The sequence below is a fragment of the Amblyomma americanum genome, chromosome 3 (assembly GCF_052857255.1).
Source record: "Amblyomma americanum isolate KBUSLIRL-KWMA chromosome 3, ASM5285725v1, whole genome shotgun sequence".
Lineage (NCBI taxonomy): Eukaryota > Metazoa > Arthropoda > Arachnida > Ixodida > Ixodidae > Amblyomma > Amblyomma americanum.
The window spans coordinates 211,681,523-211,708,846 of NC_135499.1; the positions used below are offsets into that span (position 1 = coordinate 211,681,523).

Below are 27,324 nucleotides of genomic sequence, written 5' to 3' on the forward strand. Positions count from 1 at the left end.
TGGGCAGTCTGCCAGCTGTGCACCATTTAGGATGAGGGCCTCCGAGACAGGTCCGAGCCCGAACAGTTGGCGCTCGCGTCTCGCGGCACGTGCCGGCTCCGCCGCTGCAGCTGCCAATCAACTTTTTCTTCACAATCTTATTTATGGTTCGGCCAAGGTCACCATCAAGGTCAAGCCTCACACAAACTCGGTGAGCCGGTTTGACCTCGCGAGTGCTTTCGCGCTGAAAGCGCTGTCTCTAAGCAACCAGCCAGCAATCAACTTGCGCCCATTCCAGTCACCTGCTGTTTCAAAGCAGATATTGTACATGTGGATATTTAAAGGGATGTCGAAACGCCTCCTCTCCGGGATGTTGCAAACCGGTTCTGCTGTCGCTTCCACAGCACTATAGCGCGGGGTGCACACAACAGCCCAGCGAGCAATGTGGCGACGTCCAGGGAGCCTTCATTGGGAAGGTCTGCACATTACCTCTCGGGAACACCAGCGGACCAACGTTTCCTTTGCGCGGAAACTGGCTGCGTTGTTCTATGAAGTTTACAGCTAGTTTACACCGCAACTCAACGCCGATAGATCTACGTCATACCGCAGGGGTGGCATAGTGGTTTGAGCGTCCGCCTCGCATGCGGGAGATGCGGGGTTCGATCCCCAGTGCCGCCGGGTACCCACCGGTGATACAATGGATACAAGCTTTCCCCTGCCCGGTGCTCGGCTTCTTTAGGCCCACTCGGCTTCACTCCCACCTTGTGAAATGAAAACTACATTGTGCCAAGGCGCTCTTTGGCCAAAGCTGCCCTTGCGCCGTAAAAAATGAATCATCATTCAGATCTACGTCGTATCTATGGCGTAATCTTGGCGGCGAATGAGACACCCCCAACATCGAATCTATGGTCTCTCCAAAGAAAAGGATTAGTATAACCAAATTATTTTTCCCGCTGATCACACGGGCTGCTGAAACGTTTATCAACTGATGGTGCCACCGCCCTGCTTGCAATAGACACCTTTAGTACCGTTACCCTTACCGGAGTACCGGGAGCCCGCCCACCCCCGCTGAGTACGCGCTGATTAATCCCGATGCTGCAGGCGCGCGCGAGGCTGCCGGGTACCTGGCGCCATCTGCCGCTTACAAGGCGATTTGCGCATGCGCAATCACTGCGCGCGGGCTTCCGGTACTCCGGTACCGGTAACACGGTATGCTAAAGAGGTGTCTAATGAAGCCTAGTCAGAGGCGCTGGTCCAGCTGTTGTGTTTCTATCCTTGCGATGTGTTCTATCCTTGCGATGAATCCTGAATCAGTGGGCTGCACTGCAAGCCCACTTTGAAGCAATGAAAAACAGAAAACGCTGCTACACAGCAAGAGTACATGTTAAGCAAAACGTACACTGAGCAAAACTTACTTTTTGTTGAATTTTTAAGCCCACTTATCGGTGAATTTGAGCGAATGAACAAGCTCCGGCCCCTGTCGGGCTAATTGAGCAATTTATTTCTTTTGTGAATACTGCATTAATGGCAAGAGTTTTAATCAGTAAAATTGTCATGAGCTGTAACTATATACTGTAATACTCTATGTCTACTGTAATACTCTATGGCATACTATTGCTCGGTGAGTTTATTGTGCGGTGCTATTTGTGTGTTGTTCTTTTCGCGATTTTTAATGCTTTGAAAAAAAAAAAACACGAGGTTTGTAATGAATATTACATTTGCGTAATCATGAATTCGTTTGCATGCCAGCCTTTTTCCGCTCCTAATAGTAATTTATAGATATACGTGCGGTAAATAACTTAATATTGCTAAGGAGTTACATTTAAAAAAAAAAAACTACGCTTTTTGCTGCTGTCTCTTACCTTCTCCTTTTCGTTGCCAAATGGTGCACATCTGCTTCAGCGGCAGCGCCTAGAGATAGTCAACACAAAAGAGTAACGCTTTGAGCCAAAACTCGGGTGAGCGAAAAGCCAAATGCAACCGCGGCGAGTAGCAGACGAACCGCACCCGAGTGCCGGGCGGAGAACAGCAGCGCCAGATTTGTTGTCATGTGGCGGAGGCGCGCGGAACTACGCTTTATCCCATGCCGGTCGGCACACCTACTCATCTCGCCACCGCATCCGAAGCGTACGAAAGCGCTTGATTCGAAGTGAGCTGAGCCCGAGCACAGCGTCTAGTGCCTGCTAGGCCTAAAGTCTGCTTGCTCTCTCCATGGAGTTCCCCGGTGTGTTTAGCTCTGTGGCTCCCTCACTGGGAGTCATTTACGCAGCAAGCTGGACTTTTCTCTGCGGGAACCTGTACATGCGCTACCTGTGCATTGAAATGTGAAAGAAGGGAACAAGCTAGGTGAACTGATAACTCGGCAGTCTGCTGCCGTGACCACTCTGCACATTTCTCGTAGAAGTCTCGGAGACACTTATCTTTTAAAAGCGCTAAGTACTTCGACAAGCGCAAATAACTTATGTTAACCGTACTCGCCGAGGATTACGTTTGGTTCATTTCCAAGACTGCCGGTGGCCGCGCATTGTATGCAGGATACGGCCGGCACTTACCTGTGGTAGGAGAGGTTTGCGCTTCCCAATTCATGTTCTTCTTTGCAAAAGCTGTAAATGCAGCGACAGGATATGCCGACAGCCGACACTTAGTGTGCGCAAACGAGTTTCTCATAGAAAATCGGGAGCTCGGGCAAGGTTCTCGCCGCACGAACATACGCGTCCCTTACAAGCAGACTACGCCAATGAAACGTATCTGTTTATCACAATGCGAAAACAGAAGCTTCTTAAATGTAGTATTTTAAGAACTAACAGTTTTTTTTTGCAAGAATATTTGCTCTAAAAAGTGTGTCTGTTAAACGCAAAAAAATATATTTCGCACGGTTCGCTATATTTGGCAGTATGAAGAGAAAGCCCTCTCTCGCCATGGGCAAAATCGGTGGTCGTTTACGCCTGTCTGCTTTTATGCTAATTCTCTGCAATGTACAGTTACCATTTTTTATTACAGGACAATTTCAAAACAATGCTTCCTTGCAACACATAATTTGCGGAATTTTGTACTTCTGCAGTCGTAGTTATATTTTAGGGCCAAGCCAAGTACGTACATACGTCATTATTATGATGATGGATTTTTATGGCGCAAGGGCATCTGTGGCCTAAGAGTGCCATAGCACAAGGTTTTTTTCTTCTACTCAAGGTGGGGTCAAAGACCCCTTTCCCAAGCACATCACCTTATATAGGTCGAGTACAAGGCCAAGTACGTCATGCGGGTATTACCACTACCCACCACACTATAATTACCACGGTGAATGGAGTGCCCTTTAAGAAACTCGCAAAGACGGTAGCGGTAACTTTCCCTCTAGGTAATATTTATAGAAACTCTATGCTCGCCGCACCTCTTTCCTTCGACAGTACTTGCCATTGGGATAGTGTTGAATGTGGAAGCAATGAGGCAAACATAACTGGCAAATAATTCACGAGCCTAGGTGCGGTCACCGGAATTCTCGGGTGGCGTCTCTACAATCTTTCGCTTTTGTCATTTTCTAGCGTATTCAAGCTGTTCTAAGCAGAAGTGGTAAATTTTGAATTTTGGGACAGTAATCTCTGTCTAGCTGAATTAAATTTCCCCTTTAGTGTCCCTTCAAATTACAAAAGTCTTGCTCCCGTATGCTTGAAATGTACCTATTTGTGATAACAATTACAAGGCACAAATAAACCAGTCTCAGAATGCTATAGTCAGATAAAACTCAAAACTGAAGTGCCAAAAGCCCGTCAAAGGAGGCCCACTAGCCAATGTTGTGGGCCAATTGTCATAATGTGGTTAATCCCAAGGGACGCTATGGTGACAGGAAATTACCTACGGATCAACTGTGAGGTGATGAAAATCCGTGGACACCATTGGCTGGAGGGTCTCTTCCAAGGGGCATTTGCAGCTTCATTCGTGCTGCGTTTGATTATTGTACCCCTTTGACATATAAGCGAGATCCTGAACATGCAAGGCACCTTTCAGGTAATGCCATGTTCCTATTTCAATTTCATGAGGATACCCTCAGATTTAACTATAGGATGTTTTTGCGATGCCATCCAAAAGGTATCCCGAGATTTTGCACACCCCAGCGAGATAAAAGAGAAGTCGTAGGCTAGCGTTCTATCTGGATGTGAAGTTAATGTAGTCAGGGCCAGATTCAGGCCCTCACCTTTGAAGAGGATGCATTGAGGCACACATTTAAAGACATGCCTTGTTGGCTATTATGCTGAAGGCACCACTAAGCTTGATGCTCCAAGCAGGCTAACATACCAAACCCATCCCAACACAAAGGAGAAGGGGTCAGCAACCGCCCAGCCACACAACATCCCTCTCTTCCAGATCCACCACATTGCTAAATAAAGGGCCCCAATACATTGTTATTTGGAGTTTTTACTTCTCTATAAAAAGTGAAAACATACGAGCTACAAGATAATTGTTTTCTCTCATGGCTTGGCAAACTAAACTGTTAAAGTAATCACCACTTTAAGTTACTGACATGTGTTCAGCGCAAATACATGCAACACAATGGTGCTCGCCTCCTTGCAAGGAGGCAAAGAACGAGCATCAGGAATGACAGTGCACAATGCAGCATATAGAAATAAATAATGGTTTATTATGACGCATAATATTGGCACTGAAGTCCAATGTGGGTTCACAGACCCCCATATACAATATATATGTGTATATTTACACACAATGGTATAATGTCACATACCAACACAAGATGATGCAGTGTCCTATCTTACATATATACACACATGTGAGGAGTGTCACCTCGCATAAATGGAGACAGAAAGAAGGCAGCACGAAAAAGGAAAATGAGAAACTCTGTCATGTAGACTTCCACAGCTGCTTCTGCTGAAATAAATACAAACTATACACATCACAAAAAGAAAAAGTGTGCAAAAACCAATAATACATGGGAACTTCCTTCTCGTTACAACACACGCCACACAAATATGCTTTTGCTGTTAAAATAAGAATGAATAACGGTTAGAATGTACATACTGAAATGTTGAGGCGTCTTCATGAGAAAAAAAAAAAGACTGTGACACACCGGCGCCAGAGGCTGCCTGAAATCTGCCAACCAGATACTGCAAATGAAGTGGTGAGTGCATGTACAGTGTTGTCGCAAAGGGACAGTATCCAGCAAACTATATTTGTCTCAACAAGCGCCATCCTTGACATTTCAGACCTCGAACTTTTCTTGAACATGCGTATGCACAGCATCTTGCAAGAGCACCTCAGCTCCCACTCCTTGACACAAATACACATGCCATTTTAAGTACGTTCGACATGCATGCACATTAACACACGCAAACAGCACAGAGCACACAATACCGTTTCACATGACAGTGCTCCACCACAGAGGTGGCAAAGCAGTACACCGTACACTTCCCCAGACATGTTCAGGCAGCTGCAACGACGACTCCACAATGCCTGTCCAAGGGTGGGATTCTGTAAGAACTCTCCCGACAATCTCTTTCTTTCTATTCAAAGCACAATGCAAAAGCACTGACTTCCCATCCGTGGGATGTGTTTGTAGCAGGTGAGCAAGCGGCAGATCTGAATAGCTAGACACTGTTTGTGCTACAGGTGTTTTCGTGTTAATGAAAAAGAAAGAAAAGAGAAAAGGAACCTTTACAGAACCTGGCACGTAGAGGCAAAATGTCTAATGACAGTGGTACCCTGACCACATGATGCTTTCTCCCTCTGTCACCCTGCATGCATCCACACAATAAAGCGCAATTTTCCACAAACAAGGACAGCTGTGTCAGGGTGGAGCTGCCCTGTTTCACAATGTGCAAGTGTGTCTCTGAAACTGACGCTGCAAATACAAACACGTTCACACATGCAAAATGAAAATAACAACGAAAATAAAATGAAGGGGGAGAAAAATGATGTGAGCAGGCAGGTGAGAGCTAATCACATGGCTATGATTTGAGGCCCCAGTGTGTAGTAGTTCCAAATGTTTTAGAGGCATGCTAAGTGATGTATTTGTTCAGTGGGTAACATTGCACACGGCTTTGCTGCTAGTGGAATTATGTTGCACTGCAATGTCAGGATGAAGGCCAAAAAGTGTTTTAAGATGTAGACACAATATGCATCTTGTGTACAGGTATGAAACACAAAAGACTAATGAACAAGCACACGATACAGGCTGACAGTGAGAACCTCTGCTCATTTCATGAGGGCCAGCCTAGGCAGTACAGAGCATAACATGCACCAGAGTGATACAAAAATAAAAGAAACAAAATTCAATGCTGTCAGCATAGTTTGTTTCTATACCTCCACAGATATCCTGAGGATTGGCCAAGACACATTTTTGATTTTACATGTTTCCCCTTTCACCACCTTTTTTCTCTGACCTTGAAATGAAGGAAGCTTTGTTTTCTTTCACACGATGGTTTTGTCTCACAAGTAATTGGCACCTATGTAACGATAAAGGTGACAAATGAATACACAGTTTCAGACTGCTGCCCAATTGTGTAATGTTCTGAGCTTGAAAATAATAAAAAATAAATAAAATGTGTCTACCCACCAGATACACCAATCACAAACCAGAAATGAGTTGCGTCAGCACTAACAGTGATAAAAACAAACAAACATGGCATACTGTGCCGCAGGGGGTACAGGTGTTCTACAATTTCCCATGAGTCTTGCATAATGGTCTAAACTAAACCTTAAGGCACACTGTGCCTTCAGTAATAAAACAAAATGTGAGGCATGCATTACAAGTAAGCTTAATTTCCAGAGGTTTGCACACACCAAGCTAAGGACGCCTTGCAGATTTTTTTTTCAGGACACTAGCAAATCTAGCCAACACAATATCTTGTAGAAATAGGAGGCACTGCACAAATATGCAGCACCAACAGCAATAATGCTGAAGTTAAGGACCCCATAAATGAAGACTGCACATTCATTTATGCTCAATGCAATGCTGAACTGCCCCGTCCGACAGCCTAGTCATTCGTGTTTGCGGCAAAAAGACTGCAAGGACTGAACTTAGCACAAAAGTCAAAATTTTGCCTCTTCAAAAAATTCCATGTACTAGGCTGACGAAAACAATGTATGTTCACTGCATTTGGAATGTACCTTGACTTGGTGGATTCAGACGCAAAGCAGCGCCATTAAAAGGAACATAGATTGCTTGAACATGAATTAAAGCAAAAGATGCAGGTTATAAAACACATAATGCAACAATGGGATAGAAAGAAAGTATTTATGTGAAGCATGAAGTGGCTGAACCTAGCCTAGGATGTGGCAAACTATAGATCCCCATGGACAGAGAGATGCATCAATTTGCAGAAAAAATAGGGAATCCAACACTGCACCGAAGATATCACATCTGTGCACATGCAAAATGACCAAATGGGACTGCTTTTCTAACAGCTAACGGTAACCTGCCTGCAGAAACATAGCCAGCGGCCTGAAAAGTGACAAGTGTACAGTAGAGGTCATCCCTGTTTGCGGTTGAAATGAAATGCCGCTTGTCATGTGTGTTCAATGGTATCCTACGCTTGAAAATTCTGTTTACATACTTCTGTCGTTATACCAGTTCAGCATTTTGGCTAACTGAATGCAGAGGCTGTAGGCATGCACAAGGCACAACGACAAATTTGAAACAGTGTTCACAAAACAACCGTGTTTAAACTCATCAAACAGAGGGCATAGGATGATATCTAAGCAATGGATAAAAACGTGAAAGTAATGTGAAATGCTGTGAAATCTTTTTCTTTTTTTACGTAATTAGGTCCACAATGCTGAAGTGCAATGTTTTAAACACGAGTAACCTAAGTAAATCCTTCGTGCAACAAAATGCTGTCAACAGTGCCATGTGTAGACAGGTGGATAATGGAGAATGTGAATAAGCGCCCCCAAAAACTGTGCAATGCCTCAAATTCGGTCATAAACTTTTGCTGCTACAGGACTGCTGATAAAGAATGTGAGAGAGCAGTGCCAGAAAATGCCAGCATATAAGGCCAGCCAGAGAGAGGTGAGTTTGCTGGTATAACATTAACAGAAGCTGAACCAGCAGTCCAAAAACTACCATGGAAGGTAGGAAGCTACATAAACTGAAAACTCCACAAGCGCATGCAGAAAAAAACCAAAGGGGAAAAAAGAGATGGGTACAGAGGTGTGTGTAAAGTGTCACTGCTGCAGCATGAGACTACTCAATGAAAAACTTAAACGCTGTTTCCTCCTATTGAGCTCCTTTTTCTCGCCACCATCTTTGGCACCATTGCACGCACAAACAGAGGGGAAAAGCAAAGAGAGCAAGAGGGATATTGTCAAACAATACTCGAATAAAAGGCCCACAAAGAATAATGGCACAGCTCTATTGAAAGAACAACACATAAAGTGGTGCATGCACCTTCTGCTTTGCCAGCCTTTCAGAACAACACCTGACACTATTAAAATAAAAATAAAAAACATGCACAAACGGTACGACAACGGCAGTTACGGACACAAAGATGCTACCAAGAGGCAGAACATACAAAAGTGTAAAGAAAGAGAATGATAAGGGCAACCGCAATAACAAAACCATAGTAAAGCAACATGAACAAGCAAACAAACAAAATGAACAAAGTGAAGTAATAAAACACCCGTATGGAAAGCAATGTCATTCTGCCACTGCCAATGACTCCACACATCTGGAACGCAAGTTTGCAACAACACGCAACATCTCCAGCATCTGCTTGGACAGACTGGTTTTGGAAGTGCCCGGAAAATGAGAGCGACCATTTTGCCTCACCATAAGGCCCCGATTAAGCCCCAACGACAGTGGTTTTTTGTCTTGTCAATGTGGGTATGCACAATGTAACATGCCAGAGGAGGGAAAAGAAGCTCACGCACTTGGCCGCAAACACAGACAGCAGTTGCACTGATAACTGCAACATAAAGCACGTTGCTTCCAAAACTGTCACTCACGTTAAATTCAGCCCTTGAGCAAACCAAAAAGTGGAGGGCAAATGGGCGAAGAGCAAAAGGAAAGCAGAGTACAAACACACACGTGCCGGCTAAACAAGGCGGCAGCTGAAAGTGTAAGTTGCATTGTCAGCTACAGAGCACAAAAAGTAGTGGCTCAATCCCAAATCTGTGCAAGTCAGAGATAATTTCTAAGCACCCACTCTGCTGCATCCACCTCCTATCCTTTTTTTTTTCATCAACTGGAAACTGGAAGCAATATTCTCTTCACAAATGTTTTAAGGCCTGCAAGCTACCACAGTGGGCCAGAGGCTTGTGTTGAGTGATGCGTATCTTACATAACTGCAAGAAAACTGAACAATAGAAAGAGAACCCTGACTAGATGTGATGATCATGGTATAAAATACTTGAACAGAAAGTCAGTGGCATGATGGGAAAAAGGAAATTAAAACAATGATGTCAGTAAAAAAAATGACTTTTCTGCCAAACACAGGCAGATTACCCGCTTGTATACCTTGTGCCATTGCCCCCACAAAATGCACTAACATTACACAATTGTAGTAAAATAGAAATACCCCTACTGTTTACAAATAAAATAGGGCAATTCCCAAACCAAGCATGGTGCAGATATGCTAAGTGAAATGATCCTAAATACATTTGTTCAATGATGATACAAAATAGTAAAACTGGCTTTCGAAAGGATTGTGACAAATGTAATGAGGTTAATCTGAAGGCTAAGACAAATTTGCTGAATCTGAAAACCAGATATGACTCCTTTACTCTCTTCAAGTAATGAGTCAGTGAACTCCTCTGCTCCACAATAAATTATGCCCAGGTCAACTTGAGGCCATCCACATGAATGTATGCTCTTATGGTAGCGTGCTCTTAAAAGCCTCAGTCGAAAACATTTGATCACAAAACATTTTCTGCTTATGACAAACAGGCATTGTTGCTCATCGCATGACATGCATTCAACACAAGCTTGTATCCTAGCAACGTAATGTTCAGTGCAACTGCTGTCTTGCTTGCTACTATAAAAGTTCGCATGATGAGAATTTTCTAAGATTACATTTGCATCTTACAGCATACATAGTGCTGAAATGCTAGCGTGAGCCCTTGTCAAAGCTGGAAATATCCAAGTGCATAACAACAGTGCCTCATTTAAAGCAGTGATATAAGGCTCTGATGCTGTCGCTGAACTCTCTATCCCAGTGATGTGTGCTGTCACAAACAACGACCAGAATGGCTAGGCAGGGACTTGCTAATGTTAACTGCCGCAACAGCACCAATTCAGGCTGTATGGTGGACTGCAAGTGGACATGTATCCCATGATACATGGCAGGCATTTGTGCTGTGTTCGCCAAAGGCATGCTTAACACATCCAGAACACACAGTGGATCACGGCCATGACAATGGCAGCAAGTTCTGTCTGAACCACATGTGAAAATGAATGCACCTCTCTGCTGATCCAGGTGCAAGTGAGCTGACCCTCCAGTGCAGTAATCTTCAGCTAGAATGTGTGCCGTGGGCCTGCCACAGGCCCATAAAGCCCTTACAGTGGTGCTGCTGGATACTACAGAAAGTCCAGAGGATGTGTGCTTACCCTCCATACAGCTGCACTGACACGGCTTTCAACCGCAGCTCACCTGCCTTCAGAACATGACGTGCGCACACCTATACCAGCAGCATCAGGAGTGGCGTTGACTCTCACAGACACACACGAGTGGTGCCACAGAGCCCGAGGCTTTGCTTTCACACCCTCTCTCACGTAGAGCATGTGCGCTGTATTCCCACAGAGTGTCTCTCCAGTTTTAAGTAAGCATGCTACAGGAAAGACCTGGTGGCAGCGGCGACTCCGTTGCAGCAAGGCTGGCACCAATGCAGTGCACCCAGCTGGACCTCCTCTACTGGTGTGGTTGCTTCTCGTGTGAACTGGCTGATGGGTGCCGTGTCGAGCAAAGAACACCATCCCCCATGATGGCCATGGGGAAACAGCATTGTCGAGGAGCTACCGCAGTGGCGACGCGATGTACGCATGACATGCCCTCTCACGTGGTATGGGTTGCCTGGCACGCCCACCGTGTCGCAGACCCCCAGGACCCTCAACGGCCCTCAGTTGGCCCAGTGCTAGCACGCAGTAGTCCGGCTGCCAAGCTGCGGAAAGCACATGCGTCCATTCACAATGCTCCCATTGGACAGGTTGCTCACCTTACTCCCTTTGCTCCCATCAGAAGGAGGGAGCTCGTCGCCCGGCCTCTGCTCGTCGCGGAGGGGGGAACTCTGTCCACCACGTGTGGATGGCACAGCTACCGACACGGATGGTTCACCGGCACCCAAGCTCACAGCATCCATGTCGGGATCATCATCGTCCTCAATCTCATCGGAGAAGCATCGCTGCAAGTGGTCTTCATCCATGTCGTTAAGTGACGACATGTCTGGGGTGAAGCCACGAGGAGGTCGCTCCGAGGTGGAGGCGGGGGCATTGCAGAGAGGCGTCTCGGCTGTCAGGTTCTCTTCCTCTTCTTCCTCATCGAAGTCACCAGCGGTGGCACCGTCCTTGTCTGTGGGCACAGAGGAGCGCTGCTCTTGGTTCTTGAGGTAGCAGGTGTGGTAGAAGGAGACCTCATTGAAGTGCGGTCCCACATCATTCAGAAGCATCTCGATGACTTGCAAGAAGTTTGGCCGTGATCGTGGAGCGCGCTCCCAGCAAAGCTTCATGATCTGGTACCTGGAACGCAGTGACATTATGCGCTTGTAATGCAAGTCTCCTATTATAATGATAATAGTAATGAAACCAAAGGAAGTGCAAAGGTGCCATAGTAGTCATATTAATTGTCAACCACGAGAAGCAACAGTGATATGCACGCAACACACAAACAGCACAATGTGCATATTTACTGCCTGCATGCAGTGTATTAACAACAGCAAAACCTCCTTGGCAAAGAAACCTGCATTATCACTTGGTACTGTTTCATATACGCATATCACTTTTTTTCACAGCTAACATGTGCTAAGCCCTATTAGCATACAGCTGCCTAAAACCGCAGATATTTTCAACCTGTTTCACAGCTTCACAGTACCCACATGCCCTTACAAAATACACAACTGTTTCTACTGCACTTAAGGGGAGATGCGTGTCGAAAAAGCGAGTTTTTCGCGAAATTTTTCCATCTTGGGTTTTTGACTCTAAAATTATCTTTGGCCATTCAGCTACAACTTCCCAAAAAGTCAAGGTGATATTCGAACGCGAAGTCAGTAAAGGATTAATTTTATTGAGCCACGGTGGCTCGAGAAACTGCAACTGAATCTACTGCAACTACAACTGTGCACATCGTCAACTTTCGAGCGTTTGCCTCTCAAGAACACGGCAGCACCCGCCATTGCCGTTTGCTTGGAGAGGTAGAGTAAGCCTTCTTCTCGTAGACAGCACTTCCTGCAATTACGTATTTTGGCTGTAAATAATAAAAAACACGTTTCCACCACCTATTTCAAGCGTTTCTACTGGACTTTTAAGTCACGTGGTGCTTTAGCGTAGCTGCCATTGGCCGAGAGCGATACGCAACTGTGGCGAAGCCCACCTTCTGCTACCGCATGCTTTCGCATTGCACGAAGTCTACAGCGATCTCTCCGGTGTTTGTTTTTTGAATCAGTTCGAAATGAAAGATGACACGAAGAAGCGCGATTTCCGAGTGCGGAAATCTCACACAAAGAACGCGTACCGAGGACGCCGTCGCAAGCCTCGACAGAAAACGACAGCGCAAGGCAGCCGCCTGGCGCCAGCTAGCCCTAACCAGGGCAACGGCCACTTGGGCGAAATTGACGCCGTGGTAAACTTTGTGAGCGGCTCGGAGGTGAAGATTGGATTGTTCGAGAGTGACACAGCTGTGAGCAGTCATTATGCCAAAGTGCCGCAACATGCGACATCAGCGCACTTACGTTACTGGTGAGCGGGGCTGCTTGTCCAATGTGCCGTACTTGTAACCTTGCGGTACGCGAACCGGCCGAAAAACTTAAGAGCCTTTGGGCGTTTCTTGAACTCCACTGCGGAAATAGCGAGTGCCCTGCATCGCTAGTTTCTTCTACATACACCTCAAGCCATGCTGTGCCTGGTGGACTCGGGCATGGCGCCAGTGCAAGCCGGAGCTTTCAGAGTGGAAACTCCCGCGACAGCTTCGCCGTGAACATTAAGGCGGCCGTGGCTGCGCACGCAATGGCATAATATGGGTCACAGTAGCTTTCAACAAGTTCTCGAGGAACTTTGTGTGCTACCACCAGAAGAGCTTGTTGTGCTGGGAAGCTCCCGTGACCAGAGAAGAACGAAGATGATGTCAGTCCACCAAACAGCCGAAGCCCGAGCACATCGCCGTAACATGGCAGAGAGAGCTCGTCTGACAGACTCCATTCACGAAGACCGTGAGGCCCCAATGTATGGTGCAGAAGAATTCTTATAAACATGGCTGTGTTTGAGACTCATTTTTGTATTTTGTCAAGAAATTTCATGTGCTTGCGTCATGTTTTTCAAGAATACAGATACACACAGCCTCTTCAAAGTCTGTAGAATTTTGTTATTTATCTGATCATAAAACACCTCTTCAGCATTTTTCGAAAAAAAATTCAGAATGTTGATACATGGTGCCCAAATATACACTTTGGTGTTCCTGAATTTTCTTTACAATTATGGGATAAAATGAATAAATTTGGAGTAGATTTCAACATACTACATTATCAAAGCAACACAACGAGCTATTGCAAGCTGCTCTAAACATATATTTCATTATCAAAAAAGTGTGCACAAAAGGCCTCATATTAAGCTTTTGTGGTCCCTTTTACACAAAAACTATGCAAGCTACATAAAAACGAAGACCATATTTGGAATCTGGATTAAAAACCTTATCAGTGACCCAAGTTTCATAATCATAGGCTCAATATTACAAAAAAAGCTTCTTCGAGGAGCATCTCTCCTTCAAAAAAATTCAAGGAAACACTATGCCTTAAGGGTATAATGCAATAGCATTAACGGTAGGTATGTGCAAATAGTGGTTTTTTGGTTCGGAGTGAATTCAAAGCGAATAGTAATTTTCTTCAAATAATTTGAAAGAGAATATTTCGAATACACACAAAAAGAGGGTGAATGGCACAATAGGCAAAAACGAGAGAATGAACTGAAGCTTTGTCCCACTCATTGAAGCTGCGTCAACTTTCTTCAAAAATGTCGATCGGAAATTGGGAGAGCCGACCTATATGCGGTGCCGCCGTATCTGTAGGTGCGATACCTAGGTATGTCTGGTGCCTCCAACTGCTGCCCATAATTACGACTGCGTTGTTTCGCAGCTGTTGCTTTTAAGCAGTGAGTCCATGACACTTGCTACGCATATACACCGTGCGCCCAGCGCCACGCGCCCTCCGATTAGAGATTTAGCATAGTGCGACTTGCTTCCAGGGGAAGGCATTGTGCATGCACATATCGTGCTGAGGGCACCGGCCAGCTGTTTGCACACTTGCCCCGTCGAGACCAGCCAGCGCGTGCGCACCGCATCGTAGCAGACCGTGCTATGCTAATTCTCTATTGATGCACACCGCCGGGTTGATTACAACGTGTGCACATCACGGGTAGCGCGGCTGCAGAAACTTTTGGCAAGTGCAGACCTGGGAGCTGCGCTTCCGCCTGCTCGTGTCTGTTGCCGCGAACATGTGCATACCAGCTCAGGCATACACGTAAGAGCGCAGGCACATGGTGCGGAGTCACGGCTTTGGTTGCAAGCGCGCTGCGGTGCCATGCGGTACACTGCACCACTGAACCAAAACCATGTGCAGTAAGAGTTCCAGAAATGTTATTTGCTCGAGACGAATATCGAATACTTTATGATTTGATTGAGCATTAGAAACTATCCAATATTCGCACATATCTAGTCAATGGGTTAATGCCCAAATATGCAGAATCGGTCATTCTCTACTTTATATTCATAGGTCCCTGGGAGTTTTCATACCACTCCTTGCACAGTGGTGCAACGGTTAAGCAATGTGCCACTACCCTGCGATGGCAGGCACCAGTGGGGCTGGTGCAACCCAGGTTGCTCTTCCCAAGCAACTTCTACTGACCAATCATTAATCTAACAGCCACCTGCTACGGAAGGCAGTTTGCTCACAATCCTGTGGACAGGTTGTGATGATGCCACAAGGCCATGTGACCTAGGTGGCCCAACTAGGTTGTTTCTCAGGAGATTTTTGTTGGATTTTTTGCTCATAGCCAACAACGGTGATGCTGGCTTTTCTGAGACACAGGCTCCTTAACACTATCCTGTTAAAATTCAACCCATTGGCAACATTCAGCACATTCTCCTTGAACATGTTTTTGTAAAAAATGACACGGCAACAAGTGGAGTGCTATATAATGAAGAACTCCAATTCACACCAATGACAAAAAACAGCAACTGCAAAAACAAAATGGACAAAAAATGTCCACTCACAGTTTTTCTGGGCAATTCTCTGGCTTCTCCATGATGCCTCCACTAATGACGTACTTTAGAACCTGCTCATTGGACAGGCCTTGGTAAGGCTGGGAGGCCAGCGTTGCCATCTCCCACAGCACAACTCCATATGACCTGCAGTTATCATAGCAGCCCAACAATGTCATAACGTCCTGGTCATGTCTCTGCAATCTGCGGCCAGCTCTCTCAATTGCATGCCTGTGGCCTATTCAAGCACAGAGAGGAAAGGCAGATCGTGAATGAAAATGAAAAAAAAATTATTTTTAAAGAAATGAAAGACGCGGTAACTGTAAGTGACTCTTACTGCAAGTGACTGGTCATTTAACACGTACAAAAAAGAAGGAAGATTTTTTTAACTGCGCATGGTTGTAGATATGGCATTTTTGAGAGTATAAAACGTGTTTTTTCTGTCAAATAAACCAGTCGCGTGTCTGCGCTTGTTGTGTTACCTTCTCGTCCTTGTCTGTGTGCACAATACTCTTTGTTGAAACCTCAACCGCACCATGAGGGAAGAGAGGAACATGGGAGTGAAAGAAAAAGAGAAAGGGGTGACGTAGTGGAGGGCTCCTGAATAATTTCCACCACCTAGGGATCTTTAACGTGCAGCGCAGCACACGGGTACCATTTTGCATTTCACCTCCATCAAAATGTGGCCGCTGCACCCGGGTTCAATACCGGGTACTCCAGCTCAGTAGACGAGCACCCTAATACTCAGTGAGCCACCGCTGTGAGGGGTGGCTGTTCCATACAATTCCTTTAGCTGCAAATTCAAACTTAATTCAATAATGCTTGAGCAACTGTGCATGCCTGGAAATGTAGAAGGGTGGTGAAGTGGGTGACTGATGGTATTAAAGCTGCTGCGTTATGACTGCCTTTTGTTTTTCAAATTTAGTTCCTTCCAGAACGGCACGGCCTTCTTTCTCCAATTTTATAAAGGAACTTTTCGCTATGGCAGGGACAAAAAGCACTCAAAAAGACAACCACACAGACAGACACAACAGTTTGAAGTGAGCACAGTGGTTGTCTTTCTTTCCGTGCTTTTGATTCTTTGAGTGTTTCTTTGTCCCTATCATGCCGAACCAACTAGCCCAAACTCTACCACTTCCAATTTTCGACTGAAAATTTGATCCAATGAATTCCTCATGCACAAAAAGAGGTGTCTAGACCAATGAAGCTGGAATGACACAAGCATCCACCACTGACCAGACATCCGAGTTGCTGGTGAAGATTCCATCTTTGAGTGACTCGGGTGCCATCCAGCGAACCGGCAGCAGACCTTTGCCCCCCTTGCGGTAGTAGTCAGTCTCGTAGATATCTCGCGTCATGCCGAAGTCACCAATCTTGACTGTGAGGTCCTCAGCCACCATGCAGTTCCGAGCAGCCAGGTCTCTGTGCACAAACTTGTTGGCCGTCAGGTATGCCATGCCATCGGCTATCTCGGCTGCCATCTGGAGAATCTGCTTCAGCGTGGGAGGGTTGCCCCGTGGGCGGGTGGTCTCGTCGTTTGGCTGTCAAATCAAAAACGAGGAGGAGGGATGAAGAGAGAAGAAGTAGACCAATAGGAGAATTTGAACCCGATAATAAACTAACTGACAGACAGGCGGGGTGTTTTTACTTTCAATACTGCAAGTTAGCCAGCTCTACTGAATCTCTAAAATAAAGGTCTCACGGCACTACCATTACTTAAAAATCAGTAGTAACAAATAAATTTAGTTCAAAAGAAGAAGAGGTTTCATTAAAAAGGAAAGGGAGAGAGGTCAGCTGAGTAATACTTCTCTGGACTGCTACTCTGCACTGTGCTGGATACGCGGTTCTCGTCTGGTCAGTTCACGAGTAACTTTCTGCATACAAATACACTTAACCCCAAGCACAGCACGGACCTCTTATTTTTTAGGACATGCTTGGTTATTTGGACTTTTTCGCAGCACCGTGACATGACCCATAGAGCCAATGTATAAGAGTTCCTAAAATTTTGGATGCACCGCAACAGACTGTTCCGATTTTTTGACCTCGTTCACACTCGCCGCCAGTGCCCAAGCCATTACATTAAGTGTAGAGAGGAATCTCGTAAATTCAAACTCCAAGGGAGATCGAAAACTTGATCAAACAAAACGAAATTAAGCTAAAAGAAAGCCTCTTAAATGGCGGGGCTGATAGATTCTACGAGTCAGCAACCTACACTTACGTGGGTTCAAATTCATGCCATTCTTGGACATTGTCTGCCACACAAACTTGAACAGCAGTCACAGTTTGCGGAACTCATCTATCCTGAGTCTTTCGTCCTGAATACGGGAAGACGTAGCAGCGAGGCACATGGGAGGAGTACAGCTTCAAGGATACGTCCAGCGCGGAAAAAAATGGCGGTGCATTTCAAAGCGAGGTCAGTGTAACCATGGCAAAACGGACCATAACCCTGACTTTTCTATTAAGTGGCAATGTGATGACACGCCAGATGCCTCTCAATATATGCAAGCCACCACAGAGTGCATATCGTTGGTTACGATGGCAAATTTGACTCTAATCAGGCCTAACTGCAAAGGCCAACGCCGAGCCAACGGAGTGCTTGCTTTGGCCGTTTGTTTGTTCTTATAGTTTCGCCATCTTCACATTCTCGCCATTCCAGGCCCTTCATATTACGGGCGCAGTGCAGTGCCCACAGTGGCGGGCTCGCTTTCACGTCTAGACTTTGTCCCAACCCATGCAGTCGGCGACATGCCGAAGGCAGTACCGCCATCATATGCTGGGCTACACAATTCTTTCTAATAGTCCCAAGTCTAAGGCATAGGTTTTGTCATATTAACAGAAATATGTGGTCCGTATCATTTTCCACGCTTAAATAAGCTTATGATCAAATATTCGTCCCAAAAAAACAACAGCACTACTGCGGTAGCCTTAATGTTTTTTTTTGTAGACTACATCCAATAAGTATGACATATATAAACATGTTAACATGTACATTTCAATATAACCACGCTTAAATAAGCTTATGATCAAATATTTGTCCCAAAAAAAACAACAACAGCACTACTGCGGTAGCCTTAATTAATGTTTTTTTTTGTACAGTACATCCAATAAGTATGACATATATCAACATGTTAACATGTACATTTCAATATAACCATGCTTAAATAAGCTTATGATCAAATATTCGTCCCAAAAAAAACAACAACAGCACTACTGCGGTAGCCTTAATTAATGTTTTTTTTTGTACAGTACATCCAATAAGTATGACATATATAAACATGTTAACATGTACATTTCAATATAACTTGAAAAACAAGATGCTGTCACATGCTAACTATAGTGCCACCTCCGCACACTGTCGGTGATCTCAAAATATCACTCACATCGTTGTCTGGCCTGTGGGAGCGTAGATAGCTTTTGAGATCACCATGTGACATGAGCTCCATGATCACGTACACAGGCTGGTCCTTGGACACCACACCCAGGAGTTTGACCACATGCTGGCAACTGAAGCCCCTGTAGGCCAAGTATGTGCAGAATTACACGTATCAATACAGTGCCCCATAAGTTAACACTTTTTATCACTGTAAAGGCTTCTCTGGTTATTTTCCATTGTCTTTCATGTCCATGTCGATGACCGGGTGCAGTCACGCTATTAGTGCATCAGCAAGTGCTGATGCCTGCGCATCGGCATGTGCGGTGCCAACAGCGTGCTATGTGCTGCAGACACTCCAGACTCTTGACACAAGCTAAATCATCGACTGTGGGCGGAACATGCCAGTGGGCAAAATTTGCGTTTCTTTTAAGACTAATTTTATTTCAGCAAAGTGATTTTTTTAGTTTATGGATTGTTTGGACTGTTTGATTATTTGGCCCATTTTTCAAGTCCCGCGTAGTTAAAAAGAAAAGAAAAACTAATTGGCGACTGTATTACAAGTGCCAGTAGGCGCACATATTTCTTTTTTTTTTTAAACATTATCAGCACCAGCTGCATTTAACTAAATATGCAAGAGCCTTTGAATATTCTTTACACATCCGTCGATAATGTCTAATTAAAGGAAGAGAAAAAAATGCTGAGAATCAGCAGAAACAAAGAGGCCCCTTATTATAACCAAATAGTAGTCACTGTTCGAATGCACACCCAATCATGCATGCACATGCACACTCACTCACCAAATAAATAAGACACACTGTAATGACAGGTTTTACTCACTTCATCACAGATGCCTCTTGAAGAAATTCTATTCGCTCACGCATTGAGGCACTTTCGTTCACCGTCTGGAAATGAGCCAACACACACACACACACAAAATAAGCGTGCGCTTGTCAATGCATGGTTACCACTAACCACACACTTCGAGACAAACAAAAAAAGAATTCAGGGAAAAAAAAACATCATCATTGACAGCTACCCAAGGTGTGCCACAGTAAAGGAAATATCAAAGCTGCATAAGATTCTGGACATCTTATTATGATGCAGCTGCTTTACCAACAGACTCCTTCAAAGACATACAGTCGAACCCGGATACAGTGGAACCCTGTTCATACGTTTTTCACCGGACCGGGGAAAAAAACCGTAACAGCCGGGAAAATGCAACAGTGAGGAAAGCTCCGAAAATGAATGAAAAAAGTACCTCGATTGCCTGGTGTCTGCTACCACCTCCCTTCGGCGTGAAATTTTCTAAGTGCGAGGAATTCAAGATGGCAGCCCCTATAGTAAATTGATATAGCAAAGCAATTGGTGATTGATTGGTGATGTCATTAGTATATCGAATTGGTGATTGATTGGTGACTCATTCATACCAATTCTAGTAAACCAAACAGCTAACGCTCGTCACTTCGTCTTCCAGAAGGTGGCAGCAACTTTTTTTTAGTCTTGGTACTGTGCTTACACAATTAACTTCTAATGCCGCTACAGAATCATGAACATGACTGAGCTAGACATGACAGCACTCCGTTTTCAGAGGCAGCAGAGGACTGAGTGCTTGCACTGCATGCAGTGCCCAGTGCTGTTGAGCCATGTCATTAACTGACATCAAAAATGTGGAATATGCGTCTTTCCTGCCTCCATGCTTGGCAAGCAAAAGTGAAAAAGAAGGTCTTACTTTTACAGCACACTTTGTTTCAGGCTTGTCTGGTTTCAGGTTGAAGATGAGTCCTTCGTAGACCATGCCGAAAGAGCCCTGACCCAGTGCTTTTACCAGCTGAATAGACTCGCGCGGCACTTCCCACTCGTCTGGTTCATAAACTGTAAGAATGGCGAGAAGAAAGAAATGGCAGAATAGATCACCTTGAATAAACTATGAACAACAGTATTTAGCAACCCCAATCAGTTAGATATAGCGTAAAGAAAATGTCTTGAATAGGCAACAATGTGGGCAGTATTTATCAACACATTCCATTAATTCAACACCTTGTTTTGCCACAGCAAATGATATAAACAGCAAAATGGAAAGAGCCACAGAACGTCTAGCCGTACAAACATTTGTCTTCAAGCTTGGCTTAGCCTGGTAGCCAGAAATCTCCCCAGGCCTTCATTTTACTGCTTTCGGCTTGACAATGTCAAGTTTTCTGCAGTGATCAATACCAGCTCAACATGGTAACATTTTCCTTTACCATCCCTATTTTCATCTTTAATGTGGCAATGCAATAAAATATAGAGCATGTTATGCAGTGCTGCTCTCACACTGCATCTCTGCACATGCTGTTCTCAACATGAACAATGCAGTGGCACTGCTTAGCACACGGACAAGTGAGCATACGTGTCATGGTTTTTTAACATTAGAAGTAAGCAGGCTCGCTTCATTAGCACTAGCAGACACAGAAAACATCAACAGCAGTCAAGTGCAGTAATTCTTTCGACACATACCTGAGCTGACATACTCTGGATTTGTAGAAGAGTAAAGAAGCCCATTGGGAACCTCTGGGTTTCGTCTGTGAAGAGAGAAATTTTTTAATAAATATTGAAGAGAAAAAAAAGAAATGCCAACTGAGTTAAATCAGCCTAATTTAGAGCAGCAAGTAACACACTACATATGCCACATAAACACATGTGCACATACACACAACAGGTGCACATATTTCATGTTCACATAGTTTGTACCAAGATCTGTGCCTGTCTTTAGTGTGCACTAGTTTTGTCAAGCAGCACCTTCTTAGTTAGATCAGCATGGTAGTGTTGTACTTTTTCATCATGCTTACAAAGTGTGCTTGAGGCAAGCTAAGAAGCATGTACTCAGCTGTTTGCACATGCATAGGTCACAATGCAACAAGACAGGGCCCTTTGTGCCACGCGGTGTCACACAACCATCCGCAGACTGCACACGGGTTCCTCTTGAAGGCAACAAAAAAAAAATGCTACACCACACTCTATCCCCAAAATACGACACTCACTCTGTGGTACCTCCTTAACTGTAGCTGCAGCAGAGTGCAGTAATCACATAGGGTCTCCACAGAGAGCAACATAGTAACGTGCACCATTTCAGGGAAGTGATGGAGCAGCCTGGGTTGCCGAATGATATTACCGTATTTACACGATTGTAAGTCAACCTATTTTTCAAAATTTGAAAATCCAATGTGGGAGGGCGGGTCGACTTACAATTGAAACCAAAGCATGTTACCATAAATAAAGTCGAGACAAATGAGGTATCAGACATGCTACGGCATGGTTGCATTTCTGCTATGCGGCTCTGTCGCATCGCTCTTGGTGTTGGCCTTGAGCAGCTGCCATGTCAACGCGCAGAACCGGCATCCCCTCCACCCGCCCATGGCGGCTCTCGATAAACAGCAAACCAGCACCCCCACACTCCTCATATGTGGCTGCAGATTGCGGCTACGGATAAGTGGCGGCATCCCAATAACGCATTCGCGTTCTACTCGTAATAGGTGTCCTCCAAGTCCTTTTTTACTTTCAACTGCACACTCAGCACTCAAGAGAGCATTGATAGTTGATGGAAGGGCCGCTGTTCCAATAGTGGCAACACCGCCACTCGGAACGGCAGTGGCGCCGGGGAGTGTCGATAGCCAACGGAAGAGCCAACGCCGCTCACATGTAGTTTCTCTTTGGCTCTGACACATTTGACTACTGCCGGCCGCGCTTCATACATTCAAATGTAGTGCTTCGTCAGTAGTCATTTGTGCTCCGAGTTCGGTAAGCGATCGGTGCTCGTTCACGGCTACATTCAAGATGGCTGTCATTCTTTACGCCGAAGAAACGAACAGCTGCGCACTGGGCTGCAAGTTCGACGTTCGCAGCGGGTGATGCAGGTGTGGCAGCTGCAGCGAGGCAAAATTTTCAGCTGTTCCACGCAACGTCGTGATTTGCGAAGTGTGGGATTTCGCTGCATGACGATATCAGAACGACGAGCTGTGTGACCAGCAGTGATCCCGACTGCAGCGCTAGTGAGGACGACGGTGCAAGTGTGGACGAGTAGTCCAGTGACTAATACATTTTTGTTTTGGAATGTGCCCACGAGCGCTCCCGCGCGCGGCAGCCAATAGCGGCTGGCGATAAGCAGGGGCAGCAGGATAGTGCTATCGCATTGTATTATTAAAGGCCAAGCGAACATGAGCTCCACGTTTTTTTTTTTTTTTCAGAAATGGGATGCGGGGGGGGGGGGGGGGGGGGGGGGGGGGTCGACTTACAGTCATGTAAATACGGTAGGTTGCATGCTTACAAGATTCATTTAGAATGCTGCTATAAAAATCTGAAGACATGCTTCTATGCTTGCTTTACCCCAGACTATGCTATGAGCCAATTAATGCTTTGTACTATAATATGTGCCCTGTGGAAAGAAAGAAATAAAAATCTAACGCAAGGGCTGCACACAAACTAAGAGCTAGCGAAATGTCATACACACTTTTTCAAGCTCTGTCTTGTATACAAGCTGCTTATGTCCCAAATTATTTTAGCTATGCATCGAATGTGCTGAATTTAATAGATGCGCTGCTGAGGAAATGCTTGGGCAAATTTTCAGAGTGCTTCCTCTGATGGGGTGCATTTTCTCGACAGCTTAACCGGTTTGATTACTACGCATCTCAGACAGCCCGAATTTAACGAACATGTGTCCTGCTCGGAAGGAAACTGATGCAGTAGCAGTTGGTGCATGCTACCCTTAATTTTCCAAGAATGCCACAAAACCATTGCAGACTTTTCCAAATGCCTCAGCATGGTGTAGCAACTTGTCTGCCAGGCCAAATACTGCAGCCATAGAGCATTATCCAGTTCAACTCGCACGGCACCTACTTTCCACATAGGCATACAAATAATTGAACCTCCTCTCACATGCACTGCAATAAGGCAAGAAAAAAACAAACAGAGAATTCAAATGAGTTCAGATAACCATGACTCAGTACAACTGCAGCTTTCAACTGAAGCAGGCACAGAACACACCTCATGATGTGGCTGGGCCCAGAGAGGAGAGAAAGCAATAGCTGGACACACTGACATGGCAAATAAAATATGTGAAACAACTCACTTCTTCTTCTGGTATATAAAGCACATGACAGCAGAAACAGCAGCCACAGTAGCCACTACCACCAGACATATGGCGATTATGGCTCCTTGTGAGATGACTTCTGCCAGGAAGTACATGGGAGGAAGAAAAAAAAAATGAGGGGAGAGGTGGGAGAAAAAAAAAAAAGAAAGACCAATTTAAATGGCTGGAAAGGTTGGGCACGTTGACCAAGCACAGCACTTCAAACAACAAAAGGAAAGGAAATGAGGCAACAAAATAGTAAAACCTTGTTGATATGTTTTAAATGCAATAATTGAGTACGGTTCAAACGCACTTCTTCTTGCAAAAAAAGAATTTCTTGGAACATGATCTGAACGGCTCCTTTTCTAGTGCTCGCAGAATTCAGTCCGCAATTGCGTCGTCTTAAGTGTGGAAGAAACTTTGTAACACATCTGGTCCGTTGACGGCAATGAGAAAAGTAGCTGAGGGAATATAGTGAGAACATATAATATCAACTGACAAATATCAGGGTAAATAGAGCAGTCTCGTTGATACGAATCTCACGGAAAACAGAAAATATCCATACCTCTGAAATTCGAATCCTCAAAAAACTAACAAAAATCGCGTCCTAAAGCTCGGGAAACGCATTTACACGAGTCTATATATGGCTGATATGCTTTACAGTAGACTCGCGATAATTCAAACTCGGATAATTTGTACTTTTGATTAATTCAAACAAGTTTCAAAATTTTCGTTGGCTGGCTATACTTTCAATGCAATTTAAAGTAGCTTATTTCAAGCCGCGATTTCTCTTAAATTCAGTTCATTCAAAACTTTTGTCTTGCTCCTAAACTCCTGGCGCACAAAAGAGCGGCAACCAAGGTTCGATACGTCAGGTTTGCGACACCACATGAGCTGAAAATTGCGCCCCTCCAACCGGTTAACTCAGATGTGGTCCGAAGGAGGGCCGTGCCCACCAGAGTTGCCCTATCGCTGCGTAATTTCGTTTTATAAGCTTCACTACCAGCCCACAATGATTGTGGCTGTCGGCCTCACTTCAGTGAGCCAAGCCCAGCTGCGCGCTGGTTCGGATGCTAATTGGCACACGCCTGATTTCTTTTTTTTCTTTCCTTCTTTTTAGAAGGCATTGTAAGGGCCAGTGCGGGTTGCGCCATCAGGGGACACACACGGATGGCTGACAACACTGGAGGGAGAGGGGACGCGGTGTGGGCTATGGCGGGCATGTGCGCGAGCAGCGCGGGAGTGATCCGAGTGGCGTGGTTGAAATGGGCTCAAGTGTGAGCTCGGTGTGCGTTGCATACGGTGCGCGAACTGCGGATGACTAATTGGGGACTCCGGCACGAGGGACTCTGTGAGTGTGTGTAATAAATCATCCCTTGACAGCATCTAGCTGTTCTGGCACCAGTTTGCATTTGCCTCGCTTCCGTTCATGCGGTCCTATGCGTGGATAATGCACGCTCATCACGAGCTGTTCGTTGTGTGGTGAAGCCTCCATACATGGACAGCGCCACTTGTGAGGAGGCCCCACTGCTAGGCTGTGGAGCCTGTGCTGTGGAAGGCCTTACCATTTTTGAAGCAGTTCTGCTTTGATAATCCTTACAATAGAGGCATGTAGTACACCATGATGAAACTGCAAATAATCGTCATTGTTGGGCAGTTCTCTCTTAATAATCAGACGACCATAGCATATTTTTTCATCAATTAAATTCGATATGGTGCGAAACTGTTTCTCAAAATATTTTTACACCCATTTGACTAGTCGACCTACGGATAATTCGGAACTTTTTTTCAGTCCCTTCAGACCTTAATGTGGTTTTATTCTATTGGGAAACCAGGTCATTATTGATAAATTTTTTTCAACCACACTTGAGTAAACATACCACTGTCTTTTACCCAAATTTTATGTTGTGCTAAAGCTTTTAGCAACATTCGCTTAGAGAAATAGATCCAAAAAATGCTATCTGTATGCATAAATATCCATAAAGCAAACCACATATAATTTTGGATCATATCAAAGTGCACTTCTGATAATGAAAACTGCTAATTCTAACAAAAATCTCTGGTCCCTTGAAGTTTGAATTAATGAGAGTCTACAGTACTTACAGCCACACGCCAGTGCTCGCAGTACCTACTCCACTGCTCACAGGTGCAATCATGGCTTCTGCGTTCATATCATCCGTAGTGGCGCAGAAGTGCGTTTGGAAAAGCTAAAATTTTACACGCTGTACACAATGCAATCTGGGCAAAGAATTTTATGGATTCGTGTCATACTGAAATTCGTATCAGTCACGATCGTATCATTGGGTTTCTACTTTACACCATTTCATAATTTAAAATGAAGTGCTCACCTGTTTGTTCAGCAATAACAAAGAAGACCGGACGTGTCCAATTTCCTGGACCGGCTAGGGATGAAGCCATCACACGGAAGGAGTAGTTTCCTGGTTTAAGACCGTGAATAGCCCGCCCACCATGCTTGATGAATTCACTGAGCGAAACACAGAACTGGAATGGTGTGAACTGCAAGAAGAGGAGAAAAACCAGCCTCGCTATCGCATCTGTACACCAATGCAATGATATGTTCAAGTATCAACTCTGAAATACCAGAAGCTATAAAAAAAAGGCATGTTAGCACAAGGCAGCTTTCTAGCAATGCACGCAAGAATTCTTTTACTGCTTAGCAAACACTGATTGTCTCAAATCTTGGGAGTGTGTGTACACTGCTGGTAAGCTTAAATCTAAGCTGAAATATGTGGAGCTGCAGCCACTTGCATGAGCTGGACCAAAATAGCACCAGCATATTTCCGTGGCTGCACTTAATTAGGCAAAAGCCATAGCATAAGCCAAACAAAAATACAGAGGTCTGGCAAACCTTTTCCTGATTCATCATTTTGTACTCGATCTGATAAGACAGGATGAAGCCATTGGGGTCGGGAGGGGGGGCCCACTTGACGAATAGCCCGCCGCTGCTGCCGTCTGTCGCAGTGGTGTTCTCATGCTGGACCACAACAGAGGAGCTGTCCACGTCGTCTGCGCCAGCTGCGTCACGTAAAACAGCAGTCAGAAAATGGTGCACAGGCTGCACCTTCCTTCTCCACCCACTGACTTGCACTTTGCTAGAACTTCGTCCCCTAGCGAAGCACTGCACACAAAGCGCTCTGAAACAGTGCTGCATGTTCCAAAAGGACAGTGAGCTAAGAAAAAACTTCGTAGCAACTTCCGGTAATTTCACAAAAACACTATGATTTGGAAAACCATGAAGAGGTGAAAATATGAAGACCAGGAGTTGTTAACACACCGCAGGATTTTCAGCCACGAACTGCTAATTAGAACGAGAATGAGCCTTAGCCAACACACTGCATCTTTCCCATTTCTTCTCATCATCCTGCTGTAAATGGCTAACAGTGTTAACTGAAAACAGTGCAGTACTCACTCTGGCATCACTAGAACCAAGTAGTACCTGCTGTGCC

General features: G+C 45.0%; 1 protein-coding gene across 2 annotated transcripts in view; it reads right to left on the bottom strand.

Moving 5' to 3' along the window:
* Positions 1–4,585: 4,585 nt before the first annotated feature.
* Positions 4,586–27,324, bottom strand: part of InR (Insulin-like receptor) — a 214,213-nt gene continuing 191,474 nt past the window's right edge. For both annotated transcript variants that reach the window (XM_077659858.1, XM_077659857.1), the window contains exons 18-27: positions 26,727–26,893; positions 26,206–26,374; positions 23,858–23,957; positions 21,250–21,314; positions 20,486–20,628; positions 19,594–19,658; positions 18,764–18,896; positions 16,620–16,924; positions 15,396–15,530; positions 4,586–11,656 (exon numbers count right to left, since the gene is read on the bottom strand). In XM_077659858.1, the coding sequence (XP_077515984.1) occupies positions 11,056–11,656; positions 15,396–15,530; positions 16,620–16,924; positions 18,764–18,896; positions 19,594–19,658; positions 20,486–20,628; positions 21,250–21,314; positions 23,858–23,957; positions 26,206–26,374; positions 26,727–26,893 (1,883 nt within the window). In that variant the 3' untranslated portion in view covers positions 4,586–11,055. The remainder of the gene's footprint in view (positions 11,657–15,395; positions 15,531–16,619; positions 16,925–18,763; positions 18,897–19,593; positions 19,659–20,485; positions 20,629–21,249; positions 21,315–23,857; positions 23,958–26,205; positions 26,375–26,726; positions 26,894–27,324) is intronic.